General features: G+C 45.3%; 1 protein-coding gene across 8 annotated transcripts in view; it reads left to right on the top strand.

Moving 5' to 3' along the window:
* Window positions 1-2280: 2280 nt before the first annotated feature.
* Window positions 2281-18093, top strand: part of Trim9 (tripartite motif containing 9) — a 102675-nt gene continuing 86862 nt past the window's right edge. For all 8 annotated transcript variants that reach the window (XM_050153703.1, XM_050153701.1, XM_050153708.1 and 5 more), the window contains exon 1: window positions 2281-3629. In XM_050153703.1, coding sequence (XP_050009660.1) covers window positions 2808-3629 — 822 coding nt within the window. In that variant the 5' untranslated portion in view covers window positions 2281-2807. The remainder of the gene's footprint in view (window positions 3630-18093) is intronic.

Below are 18093 nucleotides of genomic sequence, written 5' to 3'. Positions count from 1 at the left end.
TACAGGACTGGCAGCCCCACAGCCCAGGGCTGGCTGGACCACCAGCTGGAACAGAAATTACTCTCCTGGTTGACTGCCATTTCCACAATGTCATCAATTGCATTCAGATTTTTTAAATTCCTTTTAAAGATAACTGGGGGGTGGGCTTTAAAGTGCATTGTGGTCCAATAGTACAGCATGAGGGAGCGTCTTCCAAGGCCCATAAAAATAGAGAAACGAATTCAAGAGAAATGGTAAACGCACAGAGAAGGCAAGCAGGAGAGCAAAAGTTTTAACAATGTCCATTTCAGGTTGTTGTTGTTGTTGTTGTTGTTGGATTTTCCACACAGAACCTGGCAGAATACAACTCAGTATTTCTTTGGTGAATGGACAAAAGGAACCACAACCTTTCCTGCTCTTGGCTTCAAACCACAGCCTCATCAGCATTAGGTCTTGAAAGGTTACTCTAGCATGTTTTCTTAGCTTCAGTTCACTAGTCTGAAGATGGGATAGTTGTGCCTAGGTGGTCTTATTACAGGGATTGAATCTAGTCATGATGCCTGAAAGAGGGGACTTCTCAACAAAAGACAGTTATTCTGAGAACTCCCTGGGAATGACTGATGAGTTCCTGACCGAGCAGACCTAACAGCTAATTCATCTCAAGGTATTTCCTAATAGATCAACTATGCATTCGCTGTGCTTTAAAACTGCATTGTACTGAGGCTCTTTGTACTGGACACTGGGTCATACCATCGGACATTCCCTCAGACCACCCTTCCTGTGAACCAAGAACAACCTGCATTTTGCTCTTGACACCCCAATCACGGTGTACCTTGATGAGTGAAGCCGAGGCTCAGGAACAATAACAGCTCCTTGCTTTGCTAGCCAGGGCTTCTGTGACTTGTGCAGGGGAATGCAAAATCCATGAAAGGACTGCTGTTTCCAAGGGCATGGATGCTCCTTTCTACCAGTTTTTTAGGAGCTAACTACTTGATCTGAGCAAAGTGGACTAATAGAGCATATGTGTCCTGTAAAATGGAGATAATGCCCCAATGACACCTGAAGAAATTCTGTGCCTATAAGCAGACTGTATCTACCTTTAGCAGCTCTGGTCTTAACTAAGTAAAATCTGGGTTAGAAATCAACCCCATAGGATTTGTGACTAATGAGTTTTAAAAAACAATGTGAATTTTCCTCCCATACAACCAAAGATCAACTACTGTTGTCATGGTATTAAAAATACATTTGAAAGAAGCAATCCTTTTTATTTGTACCATTACTCCAAAGGTGAGATTATAGAAGTTAATTCTTTTTCCTAGGCAAAAGAGCTTTCCAGTTATAAATGTAGTTATGAATTATCAACCTATCTTCTGGAAGTTGAAAATTTGGAAGATCACACGGAACTTGGAAAAAAATTGTCATTTGCTTCATGAATCACTCAGAAAATCAACTATGTTGATAAATTACTTCCTTAGAATGTGACTCGATTTTAAGATTCTACCATTGATTAACAGGTTGATATCTTGATTCAAAGATTCTATCATTGTCACATAAAGGGTTATGAAGGTAAAGGGCAGGACCCATTATGTCCAGCAAGGTTTTGGGGAAGGAGAAACCTGCCAGTATAGAAGGGCTATCACTAAGTCCCTCATCACCGCACAGAATTGGAAAAAAGGCACCACCCCCTTTCTGGAATTTATGGTAGATACTCAGGGCATGTGACATTGGATGATGTTGTTTGGAATCAAACACTGGGAATCTGCAGTCTCACAGTGATTCGTTCACACAGCTAGCTAGTTACCAAATGACAGACGCTCAGAAATACACAAACCATCCCTGCCTCAACACAACTAGCATTCCTGGGACCCCTTGCAAAACCCAGCCAGATGTTGAAGGATGAGTTTTGGGAAGCTGGGAGGGTGAGAGGAACCGAGGGACCTTTACTCCAAGACGAAGGGGCCTCTCTGCGTATTTAAAGCAAACAGCGATGGTGGCTCAGCTTTGGAGGAATGCTGAGTCTTAGCCTCGGAGAGGGGAAAAGAGCTACGGGGGAAGGGCATGGAGGGGGTACTGTAGCCATGGCACACAACCAACTCCCCCAAACTCCATGGATGCGGGCGCTCCAGCGGCTTCTGGAAGCTGGAGAAAAGCCCAAATGCCTCCAGGAAGGCCCGGGGGAGGTGCCTGCTCGCTGCCAGCAGCGGAAGGAGAAGGAGCATCCTCCGCGGTGCGCTGCGCTAGCGGAGGGTGGGTGGGCGCACAGACCAGAGCTGGAAGGCAAGCGCCAAGCGCAGGCGACAGGCAGCAGCAACCCACTCGCGACCGGGAGGGGTTCTCACGCCCCCCGCTCCGGGGTGACGGCACCCGAGCTCGGAAGGAAACGGGGCGAGGAATGAATCACCCAGCCCCACTCCTCCCTCTCGGCTCGCGCGCCAACCCCCTCCCGAGATCCCACAGCAGCCAGCAAGCGAAGCCAGGGCTCCAGCTCAGACTCCACTGAGCCCCCTGGGGCCTGCAGTGGAGAGGAGACAGACAGGGCGGGAGGCCAATGAGAACGGTGCTCTCACGGGCGCCCTCCGCCGAGTCTCGGCTCCCTGGCAGGGCGGGACTAGCCGCGGAGGGGGCGGGCCCGGGCTGGCGCGCTGCGCGGAGGCTCAGCGGCTGGCAGAGCGAGCGCGTCGCGGGGAGTCGGCGCTGAGGCGACGGGGGAAGGCGCCACCACCGCCGCCGCTGGCCAAGGTGCTGGACACCGTAGGCCCATCGGCCGCTTCGCCCGGTCAGGCCTCTTCTGCTGCAGCCGCTGCTGCCTCGCTTCCAGCCAGGTCCCCATGGAAGAGATGGAAGAAGAGTTAAAATGCCCTGTGTGCGGCTCCTTCTATCGGGAGCCCATCATCCTGCCTTGCTCTCACAATTTATGTCAGGCGTGCGCCCGCAATATCCTGGTGCAGACCCCGGAGTCCGAATCCCCTCAGAGCCGTCGGGCCTCGGGCTCTGGGGTCTCCGACTATGACTATCTGGACCTGGACAAGATGAGCCTGTACAGCGAGGCGGACAGCGGCTATGGCTCCTACGGAGGTTTCGCCAGCGCCCCCACTACTCCGTGCCAGAAGTCACCCAACGGCGTCCGCGTTTTTCCCCCTGCTATGCCGCCACCGCCCACCCACCTGTCACCGGCTTTGGCCCCGGTGCCCCGCAACTCCTGCATCACCTGTCCCCAGTGCCACCGCAGCCTCATCTTGGATGACCGGGGACTCCGTGGCTTCCCCAAGAACCGCGTCCTGGAAGGGGTCATTGACCGCTACCAACAGAGCAAAGCCGCGGCCCTCAAGTGCCAGCTCTGCGAGAAGGCGCCCAAGGAAGCCACGGTCATGTGCGAACAGTGCGATGTCTTCTACTGCGACCCTTGCCGCCTGCGCTGCCACCCGCCGCGGGGGCCCCTAGCCAAACACCGTTTGGTGCCCCCAGCCCAAGGCCGGGTAAGCCGGCGCCTGAGCCCGCGCAAGGTCTCCACCTGCACAGACCATGAGCTGGAGAATCACAGCATGTACTGCGTGCAGTGCAAGATGCCCGTGTGCTACCAGTGCCTGGAGGAGGGCAAACACTCCAGCCACGAAGTCAAGGCTTTGGGGGCTATGTGGAAATTGCACAAGGTGAGTCCTATGCATCCCACCCATGAATTCCCGCGCCCTGGGTTCTCCAGGTTTGCAGTACTCGGTCCCTCTTTGGGTCACAGCGCATCCCAGTGGGGGCGCAGTGCAGGTGCCTTTGGAGTCTGCCTTGAGATCTGGTGCATTGCAGGAGGCTCGGGGGACATTTAATGTGATGCACGGAAGTTGAATGTCTCCAGGGAGCTGTTGCAGGGATGTTTTAGCGTGGGCTTCCCACCCCAGGCACTGTGCCTGTGAGCTGGGTGCAAGGCACCCCCTCTTCAGTCTGCAGACTATGGCCGCCACCACCTTAGGGCAAAGCCTACGTGGCTTGGCAGAGGCGCGCGGGTGGCAAAGGCCTCTGGGCAAGAGCCAGTGCAGGGTGGATTGAGGACCCAGGACAAGGGGCAGGCGGGGCGATGGGATTGCTGGGACCTCAGGGGAATGTCTCAGGGAGGAAGGCAGAAGCCGGATGCACGGAGGAGGCGGGGAGAGACTCCGCGGGCGGAATACTGATGAGTAGGCTCTGAGCTGGACCTGAGACTCCTCTTGGGAGGGAAGCAGGTCCCGGTGCCTACAACTGTAGCAGGTGGAGAGGTCCTGCGGTCCCAAGGCAAACAGTCTGTCTGGGCCCTTACTCTCGGGGGAGGGGGACCTAAGGCCGGAGCAGAAGGACCAGAGTATTTTAAGCGGTCGCGTCCTAACCCATCTTTTTCCCCAAACCCTCATTCCACCAGGGTTCAAATCTTCCTCCTTTCAGTAGCTGCTTGTGCAAACTTTGAGACACCTGTTAGCAGAGTTGTCTTTCAGACCCCCTTTGATGAAGCCTCTCCCAGGACTACTGAAAGAGAATGCTTTTAACATGTTGTCATGTGACTCCCCTACTCCCATGACTTCCTGTGGTTCTCAGACCATCCTTAGAACATTCTAGCAAAATCCTCCTGACATCTTCCTCTTAACATCTTCCTTCTTCCACTCCTTGACTCCTCACTCTCTGCTTCTGTATTATTTTTCTCAGTAGTACTTATCACCCTCCAGCATGATAACATGCCACATGGATTAATTATGCTGGGCTTGTGTTTACCGATTGCCCCTCCCCCAACACACACAAAGCCGGAAGATAAGCTTGTGAGGAAAGAGTTCTTTCTAATATCGTGCCCACGCTGCTTAGCAGGAAGGAGACCACTGGCGGAGATGTGCTGTAAGTCAGCTTTCCTTTTCAAGTCTTTTACATAGTTGGAGGAACACGACAGATGCCCAGCATTGCCAGGAGAAATTGTCTTTACACCCCCAGGGTTGCCTGCCCAAGGACAAGGCCGTGAAGACAGCCTTGCAGCCCTCAGCTGGGTCCCCCTAGTTTCCCAGCATTCTGTGGGGACTGGAAAACTGACTCTGGGAGGTGCCTACTCTGCAGTTAAGATCAGAACAGCAACAATGACTGGTGACATAAACAGACAAATGCCACCATTTTCAGCAGTCATTTCTCAATTCTTTCCCTGTCTCGCCTCCCAAGTGACAACGGATTTATGGCATGTGCCACCATGCCGAGCTCTCCAGTTATACTTTTAAAAATGACATTCAATTTTGAAAGTTTAAAAAACTATAGTTCTCAGACATTTTTTCCTTCATGTATCAATTCTGTACTCAAACTCATAACTGTAGTCTGGACATAGTTGACCTGTAGCCAAATTTTTCCACAAAGTATCCGAGAAATTAACCACCCTGGCTGGGCAAGGAGCTTGGTGCTATATGTGGATGTCACACAGCCTAGCTGTCCATGAGGAAAAGCACATGTTCTATCCATGAAGACCAAAAGGAACCTTCAGATCCATGCCAAGCCCCATGTACAGCTGAAATGGCAAGTCTGTTCATTAATGGAAATTGTGAGTAGACACTATGGCTGAAATTTTTATATCTGCTTAAAAGAAAATTATAAAAAAACCCATGAGAAATATAATAAAATGGTTGGAAGACCACATACTGTCTGCTTTTTAGTGTAATTTTTCCAGAATAATGAATCAGTATCATCTTGTCCAGTCAATAGCCAGGCAAGCAAATGGCCTGGAAAAGTTGAGCAGAAGAATGGTAGATTTTAACATTCAGTTGTCATCTGATGGAAGAACACTAATTATTATTCCTTAACTTTGTTTTTCTTTAACAAGATAATATTTACTTCTTCATTTACTATCTCCTTAAATTCTCCTGGGCCAGAATTGCTATGACCCCCAAAACACAGGAGAGCGAAGGACTAAACCTCCTCCTCCCAGAGTTGGGCATTCAGTTATGAATGTTTCCATTCATATTCTATGATAGTAACCATTTCTACTGATGAAGAAAAGCCCATAAATAAATATCTCTTAGGCACAAGTCATCAGCTTACACACTCAAGAGCAAATAGTTTTCAAGTAGTTTTAACAGCTGGCTAAAATTCATTGTCATTTTACCAAATGAATTTTTTAGATACTCATGACCTCCAAAATCCATGAAGAAAGAAATAATAGTCCAAGCCAAATATCTGATATCAGCACTTGCTCTATTTCTTTATTCAAGCCAGGCTGACAGAAGAACTTGCAACACAGAAGAGGTCTGAGGGTGTTCGGAAAAACTACGGTTATACTTGCCTTGTAATTTCCAGCAGTTCCCAAGAGCTCCAAGAGTCTCAGACTCTTGATTCTGTGAATCACGGATCAGTTTCACAAGCTTTCTCCCGTGTGTGTGCTGCCAAGCAGAGATTTTCTTTTCCTTTTTACTCTACACGTGTACATCCTGATCTTGTCTCAAAGCGTCCTTAAAATTACTTTTAAATTAATTAACGTTTGGGGTTTTGAGATAGAGTCCTATGTAGCCCAGGCTGCCCTCTAACTTGCCATGTAGCCAAAGATGACTTTGAACCTCTGATCCTTTGCCTGCATTCAGTTTTCCTCATTCTAATTGTGTCGCGAGTCTTTTTGGCTTTGGTGGTAGATAAGTGTGCACGATATATTCAAAACTGCAGTACAATGCTTAATGTGGAGTGTCACGGCTTCTGCTCCAGTGTCCATTGGAACTGTAAAGAAGGCTTTGGGGGGTTCTTTCTGAGGGTTAGTTTTGGTGTGTTGTATTTTTATTATTTATTTATTTAGAGACAGGATTTCACTGTGTAGTTCTACCTGTCCTGGATCTCACTTTGTAGGCCAGGCTGGCCTCAGACTCACAGAGATCCTCCTGCCTCTTCCTCCCAGGCACTGGCATGAAAGGTGTACACTATCACATCCGATTTTTTCCAAAGGGGTGTGTGTGTGTGTGTGTGTGTGTGTGTGTTTGTTGTGCTTTTATTTATTTGTAAGTTTTGCTCAATAAAGTTTAGAAATTTTTAAGAATAAAGTGAGCCACAGTGAAGTAGCCAGAGGACAGGAGGCTCCAAAACTGGCAGGGCTACTTACTCTCAAGACTACACAAGTCTCACGCCTCTCCCTGCCACCCACAAGGATGCAAAGACCTTCAATGGTGTTCTCAAAAGTATTTGAAAAAAAAATAATGTAAAATGTTTACAAGTGATTAATTTCTGTTTGCATAAAGTAAGAGGTAGTCCCCCATCATCTGTTGTTTGATAACCAGAACTAATGTCCACACACAAATTACGTGGTCAGCAGGAAAATTCATGTGCATTTCCCACCTGCATAAGCTGAAGGACCCTGTGGTGTGCACGACACTGGGCGGGCTTGGAATAGCCTTCCTCTGAAATACTCGGAGTATTTACATATGCATAGTAAGATATCTTAGGATGGGATCCAAATTTAAACCCATAAGTTATTTCATATACATTTTATTTAAAGAGCTTGGGGGTCATCTTATACAGATTTTTTTTTTTTTAAGTACCAGCTGGTGATGGAAGCTCACCTGAGGTTAGGCAGGAGTTTGCACAAGCTAAACACCAGTTTGTGTTTGGAGGCATTTTCAGTTTTTAGATTTACAAATTAGAGGTGCTCAACCTGTAGCCTTGGCATCCAGGGTAGAAAAGAACCTTTTTTATGTGGAAAAAAAAATATGAAATAGCACAATAGTTGTAAATAATATCATTCTCAAATAAACTTTATCAGAGACTGATAGCTGTAAAGGAACAGCTTAGGTGATGTCGGAAGATTTCGTGGGAAGTGTAACAAAATCTGCCTTCCAGGGAGGATGACGCTGGCATGCCAGAGTTCACTATGTCGGTCAGCTTGGACCAAACAAAGCGGTGCTGACCTCAGTGAGCTTTTGATTTCTCATTCATCTCAATGCCCTGGTCCCTTTGTTCTCTTTAGCTAGTTCTTGATGTTTTCCCTGCCACTCTCAATTGAGAAATCCCGAGTTATGAAAATACATGGTTTAAAAACACACTTGGCCGTCTTCATGGAGGATTCTAATTGTTTTTAATTCCAGATATTGTCTCTGAAACATCATACTTAGAAGACCGCATTCTGATGCTTTAGATCCAAACACAGAGGCAGTGTTGGTTCAGTGAAGCAAAGATGCCATGAAATCTACCTGGTCACTTCTATTCACTGGTTTCTTTGGCTGGTTTTATTGTGAAATTGTTTGTAAAGAAGTCCAAGGGAAGCTTTATTTAAAAGAGCTCTAAATACCCAATGTAGTCCCTGATGCACGTTTTTACAGGGCCTTCACATACTAGATAGCTAAACAAATTCTGCCAGTTGTAAATTTTGTTTGTTTTCAAAGGCAAGAAACCTCTGGTTATGTATAAAAACCCAGAATCCATTATGTTATTATTTGATTTGTGTGTGTGTGTGTGTGTGTGCATGCGTGTGTGTGCATACATGCATGCAAATGCCCCGTGGAGGCCAGAAGAGGGTGCTGGATCTCCTGGCACTGATGTTATAGGTAGTCACAAGCCACCAAATGTGGCTGCTGGGAATGGATCTCTGCAAGAGCAGCAAGCGCTCTTAACTCTTGAGTTGTCTCCCCAGCCCTGCTGATCGAGGCCAGAAGTTCTTAAGCTATGCTTGCAGTAATTTTCCATAGTTAAATATGTTTGGAACTCTCCATTCTAAACGTACTTCTGACAGTTCCCATTGTACGATGTCATGTCATCATAATGCCATATGGTGGTCGTCCTCTGCCCACAGTGTCACCTCCTGTGGTTTTGGATATTGGAGTCAACCAGAGTTCAAAAGTATTAAATGAAAACTCTTAGAGGTAACAATGTCTAAGTCTCAGATTGCTTGCCATTCTGGGTGGCATGATGAACTCTTGTCCCATTCTGCTCTGTCCACTCAGGATGTGGTTCACTCCTTTCTCCAGAGTATCCACTGCAGAGCCTCAGTCGGTAGCTTGGTCCATTATCTGATGCACTGCTTAGAATGGCAATGTTTGAGTTTAAGCAACCCTTGTGTTGTATCCACACATTATGTCAGAGTGCCTACACCAACCACCTCAGTTCATCTCATCAGGTAGGTATATCACGCATCATCAAAAGTACCATAAAAATAATATATTTTGAGAGAGAGACCCCATACACATACATTTTATTATATAGTTATAACTATTATCTCTTATGATTACTATTAATCTCCATCTAATTTACAAGCTAAATCTTACCATAGATTGCATGTGTATAAAAACACGTTATGTATGCAAAGTTCATCACTGCACACAGCTTGGGACACCTACTGAGAGTCTGTCTCCATCCCCCCCAAAGAGGAGAGGAAGTCTGTGTGTCAATAGCAAACTAGCTACGTGTTGCAAACCAACATTTTTCAAACTTATTTAACTTTGGAAATATTTTTGAGTGGCTCCAATGTTTGGGAAACATTGTCAGGTCAATGATTCGTCAAAAACTTCGTTAGGGGTAATTGTAATTGATTTTTTTTTTCTGTCTATGCAGAATAGAATATCCAAACCCCAACCTGAGGAAGAACGTCCCTAGTGAGCCCCTCCCTAACTCTTATGTTAATTCTTAAGTAAATGTTGAGTTAAATTTATTACTCTTGAAATGCTACAAGTTGGAGGAAAGAACTACCTAATTTTGTAATGTTTATATGTAAGGATCTGGGTGCATATTGTCTTCTGTACCGTTGTAAATACTATGATTCTTTACAATGATTTTAGGCATCAGAAGTCTGATGCACTGTATGAAATAGCAGCTGACCTTCCTTGACTACTTTTAGGCTCTGTACACAAATTGCCATGGGCAAGTTTAACTGAGTTTCTCACTAAACTATATTAGGTAAAAGAAGATTGTTTTGAATATGCTTTTGATTAAAAAAAAAGCAGTATTAAAAAGTGAAAGGGCAGCTGGGCGGTGGCGGCTCATGCCTTTAATTCCAGCATGCAGGAAACAGAGTTAGGCAGTTCTCTGTGAGTCTAAGGCCAGCCTGGTCTACAGACTGAGTTCCAGGACAGTCAGAGCTATACAGAGAAACCCTGCCTCAATAAATAGATAGATAGATAGATAGATAGATAGATAGATAGATAGATAGATAGATAGAGATAACTGCTTGGTTAAGAGGGCACATACTGCTCTTCCAGAGAACCCAGAGTTCAGTTTCTAGCACCCAACCCAGCAACTCACAACTGCCTGGTTCTAGGGCAGTGATTCGCAACCACAGGGATCACATATCAGATATTTACAATTCGATACATAACAGTAGCAAAATTACAGTTACGAAATAGCAACAAAATAATTTTATGGTTGTAGGTCACCAGAACACGAGGAACTGTATTAGGAAGGGTGAGAACCACTGCTCTAGGGGTCCCAATGCCCTCTTCTGGCTTCCAAGGGTCTCTGTATGTACATAAACAGAAGCATGCATGCACAAAATAAACACAAAATATTTTTAAAAGTTAAAAGCCTAGGGTTCCTATGCCATTCTAGTACAACAGTTTATAAGAGCTATGTGAACAGCATTTCTGAGGGGCAGCTTCATTAATATTTTCATATAGACGTTGAGGTCAGTTCTTAAATTTAGAGTTACAATGAAATGGTAACAGGCAGTTTATCAAGATAACCAGAGGCTGGTCAGGTTTGCCTAATTCATCCCAAAGCCCACCACTCCTGATCAGGGGTGTGCAGGGTTGGGGCGGTGTCTCCCAGCAAGGATCTATCCCAGTTGCTCAAGTCAACACTAGTGGCTGGCGGCCATCTTGTCTTCCTTTCTCCTGCAGCCGCATCAGGGATGTGAGCACGGTCTTTTCGTTTGGTTCTGGGTTTGCCATCTATCACTCTTCTGGATGAAAGTGCAGTGTGTCGGCCTGGGACTAGTCACTGTCCTGTCCGCTGCTTAGCCTTTCGCTCCTCTTGCCCCATCTGACCTCTGATCTCCGAACTATCTTCCCACCCACTGGGCTTACCTTTGGCCTCTTCTTAGACCAGACTTTGACGTCCCCCAACCAAGCCTTCCTAGTTAGTGCTCAGGCTCCACAGCCTTACCCCAGTCCACCTTCTCACCAGCTTCTCCGATGCGTCCCCCATCCCCGCAAGGGTAACCTGGAATTTCAGTCTCTGTAAGTACACATGGCCTTAAACTGCAGAACTTTAAAAACAAACAAACAAAGGAAACAATAGGCTGTGAATTGTCTTCATTTTGACCCGATTAATGCTAAGCTGAAAAAGGCAACCCCTCTGTGTTTCCGGTCTGGAATACATGAACAAACGTCAGCATTATGGATCTACCCTACTCCCAAAAGCGCCTGACTTCAGCGACTCCTCTACATGGTCTTTCCCTCCTGAGGGTTTGAAACAAACAGAGTCGTGTCAGTGTCCTTAGCTTTTCTGGTCTGAGCCCAAGCATTTCCCCATCCCTGTCTCCAGTTCACCCTATTCCTCAGCATCCCCTGCTCTGTGTTCTAAAAATGAACATCCTCCATCAATAACTGCTTATTTGGGTGTCTTGCACTGTAACCCAATAACCCTATGCCACACACACACACACACACACACACACACACACACATACATTCTGATTTAACTTTGTCTCACTCACATCTTATACTTAGTGGATGTTAGATAAAGATCTGCTTAACGAAGGGTAGAATCGGTGAAAGGAAGATTAATTACTACCAGCAAAATCCCAGTATTTTATGTTTATAAATTAGCATGTCAGGGATTATCAAATTTTAAACATCTTGAATGCTTTTTGTTAAAATGCTCTGAGTACTGACTGTACGCAAGACACCGCTAGAAGTCATTTGTAGCAAATTTTTTCTTTTTTTAAATCTGCTTATCTTCCTATGGAAAGGAATACAGGAATGTCATAAAATCACACCAACTTGTAAGTGGCAGAGCCAGAATTTGAACTTAGGCCGATTCCAGAGTCCACGCATTGACTGCTATCCAGTCGTACTTTCTGATAAGCAGGAATTGCGTGACCTGTAAGGCACAGTGCTGTGTCTTATAAATCCCAGGTTCTTAATGAGTAGCTGAGGTCCTTTGTTTCTCATCTGTAGAAATTGCTGAGAAATTAAAAGTTGTTTTCCTCCCAAGTTTCCTTGCGACAAAATCCATTACAAGAGGAAAATTCACAGCAAGGGGGAAGGAGACACATTTGTTGAGCAGCCCATAAACAAGATTATCTGAGGTGAAAAGCAGACAAAATTAAGTCCTGAGGTCCAGCCTGCCTTCCTGCCAGAGCTAGGTGACAGACAAGGACCTGCCAGCTCAGCCACAGTCCTCTTAACGAAACAACACAGCTTAAAACATGAAGATGGTATAAAAGAATAAAGAGCTTTTTAAACAAATGGGGGCACATGAGTACGTTGTTTCTGGATCTAAAGTATCTTTTGGCTGTATTTTTGAAAACACAAATAGATGTTTAAAACCATACTCGGGAATCTGGCCTGTGTTGACTGTCAATTTCTTCTTGCACTTTTGCCTGTGGAACTGAATGGAGCTTCTTAAACATTCTTTCCTGGGATCTCCTTTCACCCAGGGGAATTTTACACACCCTTGAATACACAGGTACTTAACATGTGTCAAGTAAATGCCCGCAGGTAACAAACTATAAAGAGAGCTATTATAGAACAATCCTTTGGTATACATATAGTTATACTATTTATTAGGGACAAAAGCACATTTGTGAGATGGGTGTGTTCTTTTTTTTTTTTTTTGCATAAGAAATTAAATCCTGGCTGAGAATTTGCAAATTGTCTTCAGTATCTTTCAGAGTTGATCAATATTTTAATAATTGTCAATGTTGAAAACACATAAGTAAGCAAAAGAATGGCAGAGGCTGAAATTCTGTCCTATTCCAAACCATTAATTTAATATTTTTTGTTTGCTTGTTTTGTTTTTCAAGACAGGGTTTCTCTATGTAGCCCTCACTGTCCTGGAACTTGCTTCTTAGACCAGGTTGACCTCCAACTCAGAACTCAGAGATCTGCCTGCTTCTGCCTTCCTAGTCTGGAATTAAAGGTGTGCGCCACCACCACCCAGCTCAACACATTACTAATGAAACACAAATGTCAGTTTTAAACATGAAATACTCTAATCTGAAAGTGTACTAATTTGATACTTACATACTCATGAATGTCAGTAGGAAAATATTTTCAAAGTCTTTGTATTTTGGCGATTAAAATAGTATGTTTCGACAAGAGCAGAAAAACTTTATGGGGCCACAACAAACACTCCAATTCCTAACATATGGGAGCCTCAAATCTGGGTGAGCTGTCTTAGGTAGCATCTGCTGGCATTGCTTGGCTTGGCCGCTCCTGCAGGACAGAGAACAAATGGTCTGTATTGAGAACCGAGCTGCTGGGAAGCCACACATCAGCAACATCCTATGTTCCCAGCCTTGTACTGGTCCCAGATTCTCTGTGACCACTACATCCAGTGCCACATGAAGTGGCAACCCATAGCTGAAGGAGCCATGGGTAGTCCCATTCATGAACAGACATGGTTTAGAAACAGATTGAAACTCTGCCAAAAAAAATGTGACTCATAAGCCTTGCTGCTGTGGTCTGAAGGGGGCCTGTAGAAGTGTATTCCCCAGAGCAGAGCTGTGGAGAGGTGGGACCTGGAGAGTGTAGTTAGGTCAGCGAACTGTGCCTTCAGGAATGGGTCGATGGCATCTGGCTGGACTAGTCACCAAGAAGGCGGGCTCCTGATGAGAGGATGTGTTTGGTCCCACTCCCACTTTCTCTCACTTGGGAGATGCTGTGTCATGGTACAGCAGATGGCCCTCAACAGATGCAGTCTCTGGAGCTCCTAAACCAGGGAGCCAAATACATTTCTGTTCATTATTACCCTGTCTGTGGTGTTTTGTACCTCAGCACAAATGGATGAGGACTCTTGCATAAAATCAAGGCTGCATGTTTCTGTGAGCAGCTCTGACCAAAGGAGAAGCTGTTCTGTAGGACTTTGCTTTGGAAAGTTTTGCTGAACATTGCTCTTTGGTGTGGGATCAGCCATCCTTTGTAAGCTTTGTAGATGTTTAATTCTCTTCTGCCGCTGATGCATTCATGGGAAGCTGACTTTCTACCCTGATGGCCGCAGTCTGGCTTTATTGAGATATTTGTTTCTCTTCCTTGTCCTTACTTTGCTTGAAGCTTGTATTCTGAGGAACAGCTGACAATGCATACTTATCACTGGGTCCCGTGCTCCAGGAAACATCCGAGAGAAGCATTTTGAGCTGCCCTTATATTATTCTAAGATATCATCTGTCCTCTGAACAAAGCAGCTGGCAGAAGGTGGTTACCTAAAACAGGTAACCTAAATCAGGCTCAGTGACTTCAGACCCTGGACCATCAAATACATATGTGTGTGTATAGATATAGAGATAGATGATAGATAGATAGATAGATAGATAGATAGATAGATAGATAGATAGATAGATAGATAGATGAGAGAGAGAGAGAGAGAGAGAGAGAGAGAGAGAGAGAGAGCTCAAGCGCAAAGCTGATGAGATTCCAGAACGTACTTTATCATAATTGCCCTCTCTTGATGGTCTGTAGTTTCTTCTCATCAGAGCAAATGACCACCAGCTGACTGAACTACACACCCACATCATCTGTTGCTCACTGATATTTACACCATTGCCAGGACTACATGACTCATGAAGCCTATAATAAAGCCACGTTGCTTACGCTCGACCATCCTCCCTCTCACACCTGTGAAATGCTATCCCCCAAAGCATTCATCACGTAAAGTCAAATGTAAAATCAGACTTACATCCAATCTAATAAATCTTCTATGGCAGAGATTAATCCACGGGGCTTCCAACAAGCAGCTCTTACTGATTTTATTGACCATCAATCATCCGGCCAAGATTTAGCAAGGAAATATGATAAAGAGCTTTCAGCGTGTGATCAATGGGGAAAAAGTATGATGTTTACAAGCTGCCTATGTATCTGCCCATCTTCTACCATGATGGTAGTCAGTCCACCATTGGTCGAGCTAAACCATGGAGTGGTGTTAAATATAATATTCTCCATTTTCCACTTTGAGAAGCAAGAGAAATAGAATGTTGAAGTTTGTATGAATGTGGAATTTTCAGGCTAGCTCTAACAAGTTTACTTTTCAAGGATGCTGTATTTGACCATTCTCGGTAGAACCCAAATGCACCTGCATGTGTGTACTTAGCGTAGAACATGGACTCTTTGAAAGCTGCTTCTGGGAATGGTATGACCCCTTACATGCTTGGCAATTACTCTGCTCTTGAACTCTGTCCTTAGCCTGTCTTTCTTCCTTCCTTCCTTCCTTCCTTCCTTCCTTCCTTCCTTCCTTCCTTCCTTCCTTTCTTCCCCTTCCTTCCTTTCTTCCTTCCTTCCTTCTCTCTTTTTTTTATTTTGAGACTGAGTATCACTAAGTTGCATAGCTTGCCTTGAACTTGTCATCCTCCAGTAACTAGAATTATTATTTTTATCTAAATGTTTTTCAAAATATCAAGACTCCGCAGTTTTATGGTTGAGCCCATGTTTCGCTATTAACCCAGCATCTGCATCGACTCTAGCATCTGCAGCCTACTGGATGCTGTCCATCACTTGGATAGATCTGGCTGTCTCACACTTAGCATGCCCAGAGCAGAACTTCTCCGCTCTTTCCCACCGGTAACCATGGATTGCCTCTTTTTATTCTGAATAAGATCTGAAGGATGCAAGTCTACAGAAGAGTCATATTGAGACAAGAGAATGGGGCAGGCGGAATGAGGTCCAGAGGGCCTTACCCAAAGCCTTATAAAATTAGCATATGAAAAAAGCAAGTTGGCAAAAAGAAGGGCTGGGCCCCCTATCCTCACCCAGCTGTATGCCAACTAAAACTAATTGGGGTGTTGGCCTATGGTTGTTTTCACACTAAAATGCACACCTCTACGTGGAGAGTTCAGAGGCTGAGCCATGTGAGCCATGGAGTTGTATGTAGAACTACATGTAACAGGGCATGTGTAGAAAAGCTCATGCTAAGCTCAGGTTGTGCTTTGTGCCATAAAAGCTCCCTTGTGTCCCACACTCCCGTCTGAGTCACTGAAGGCCGTTGTTATGTCGGCTTCCTCCCCTGGAAGTGTGTTCATCCTTAGTAAGTTCTCACTTGGTACTATCTGCATGCCGTGTATCGCTGCCTTAGTTTTTGGGGTACAAGAACCTGGCAACCCCTCAAGAGGTTTCCAAAAAAAGAACCCATATCTGCTGGTATTGAAGTGAGGAATATTGGTTTAAAGCTCAAGATGCCAGATTAAGCACTTAAAACCTGCACACTCTTCAGAACAGCAGCTTTGGAAAGCTAAACACTGACTCATGCAGTGGAGAAAAGCGTCAGGTTCTAGAATCACCAGATGAGGAAATGAGGTTAAGAGAGAATCCCAGACAAGGCTTGCATAAGCACACGGTGCTCTAGGTGCTGGAACAAGGCCATTCCCCAAAGTCACGGGTGGACTTCTCTCCACATAATGAGGCAGATACCATTGCCACCCTCATTCCAAATACGCAAATGAGACCAAGGAGCCAAGAAGCCCAGAGTCAGAGCTAACAGGTGACCGCGTCAGACTGCTGGCTCTGTGCCATCGCTACAGCAATGGCCAGTGATGCGCAGGCCTCCAGCTCTGCTCTATTCACACCCATCCTCAGCCCTGTAAGGATGCTAACTCTCCTATGGAGACAGCAGGTCCTCTCTGTATAAGCAGCTCATCATAGCACGTGCTCCTCTACAATTTAATTGCGTACCTTTCAGTCTATCCATTCACAGAGATGTGTAGCCAGCGCCACGGTGAGATCCCACATCTTCATCACCCAGAAAGGGTTCCCATCCCCATTTCTAGCCTCAAGCACTCCACTCGGTGCCCAGCATCTGGAAACTTCTAGAGCATGTCCTGTTTCTGTGGATTTGGCAAATGTAGTCATAGGATGTGCTCCCTTTTGTGTCTGGCTTCTCCCACTCACCGTGGTTTCAAGGCTCCTCCTATGCAGCACACATTGGTACTTTGACCTGTCTTGCGATGGGTTACTAATTTACAGTGTTAGATATATCATGCTTGCTTTTTAAGCACACATGGTGAGTACGTTTTCTCCCACATCGCAGAGATTATACATAATGCTGCTTGCACCTCTATGCTTTTGTGTGGATGTGTTCTCAATTATCTTGAGTGTGGTAGAACAGGCATATTTGGGTCTTGTCCTTGAATCCTAGCTCATCATGCCTCTAATATCCTAAATGATAGAAGGGCATGTGTTGATGGGGCGAGTCCAGGTGAGCTTTGGAGTTTGATGTTTGACACTCGGAGACTGCCAACTTGTTTTCCAAGACACTTGCTTTCCCATGAGCAGTGTATGCCATCCCGTTTTCTCCATCCTTGTCAACGCGTGTCATTGTCGGACTTTGATGACAGATATCCTAGAGGGTATGAAGTGGTGTCTCTTTGTGGTTCTGATTTGCATTTCCCCAATGACTAGAGATGTCGCTGGAAATCTTTTCAGATGCTTTTGCTTTTGTCCCCTTCCTTTTGTACTTTTTCAACCCTAAAGGGCTGGTTCCAAGGTAGAGCTTGGGTGATCTCTGCCAATTACAAAGTGTGGGAACATCTCAGCGCAGCAGATGACGCTTCCCTGAGCATGATGGCCTTCCTCCTTATCCCGAGTGTGTGGGTGCATGTGTGTGTGCACACCTGTTTATTCAATGAACCTCAATTAAAATAGAATTTTTCCTTTTGGAAGACTCTCCCATGATCCCAGATACCCACAATTTGTTTTATGTTTTGTTTTGTTGTTTTTTTTTTGTCTTTTTGAGTGTTGGTTTTCTATGGTCTATGTCTATAACCACTCAAGTTTATTAATTTTGTTTTGTCATTGTTGTTCTTTAAGGGGGAATTGTTTATGCTATTAAATTGGTGCCTCTTCTTCACCACAATTTCCTCTATTTCTATAAACACCTAACTTTCGGTAAGTTAGAACCTTAGTGAAACGGATCAGCCTGAGACCACCATCCCTCCCCACTCCCCTGTGGGCCTCTGTGAGCCCCCTGGTTTCTGACAGCCTGTCTGCAGGCACCTCCCTTCATGTTCTCTGC

This window comes from Alexandromys fortis, unplaced genomic scaffold, assembly GCF_014885135.2.
Source record: "Alexandromys fortis isolate MF-2015 unplaced genomic scaffold, M_Fortis_MF-2015_v1.1 scaffold_82, whole genome shotgun sequence".
NCBI classification, from domain to species: domain Eukaryota; kingdom Metazoa; phylum Chordata; class Mammalia; order Rodentia; family Cricetidae; genus Alexandromys; species Alexandromys fortis.
This window is presented reverse-complemented; position numbering and strand designations above follow the sequence as displayed.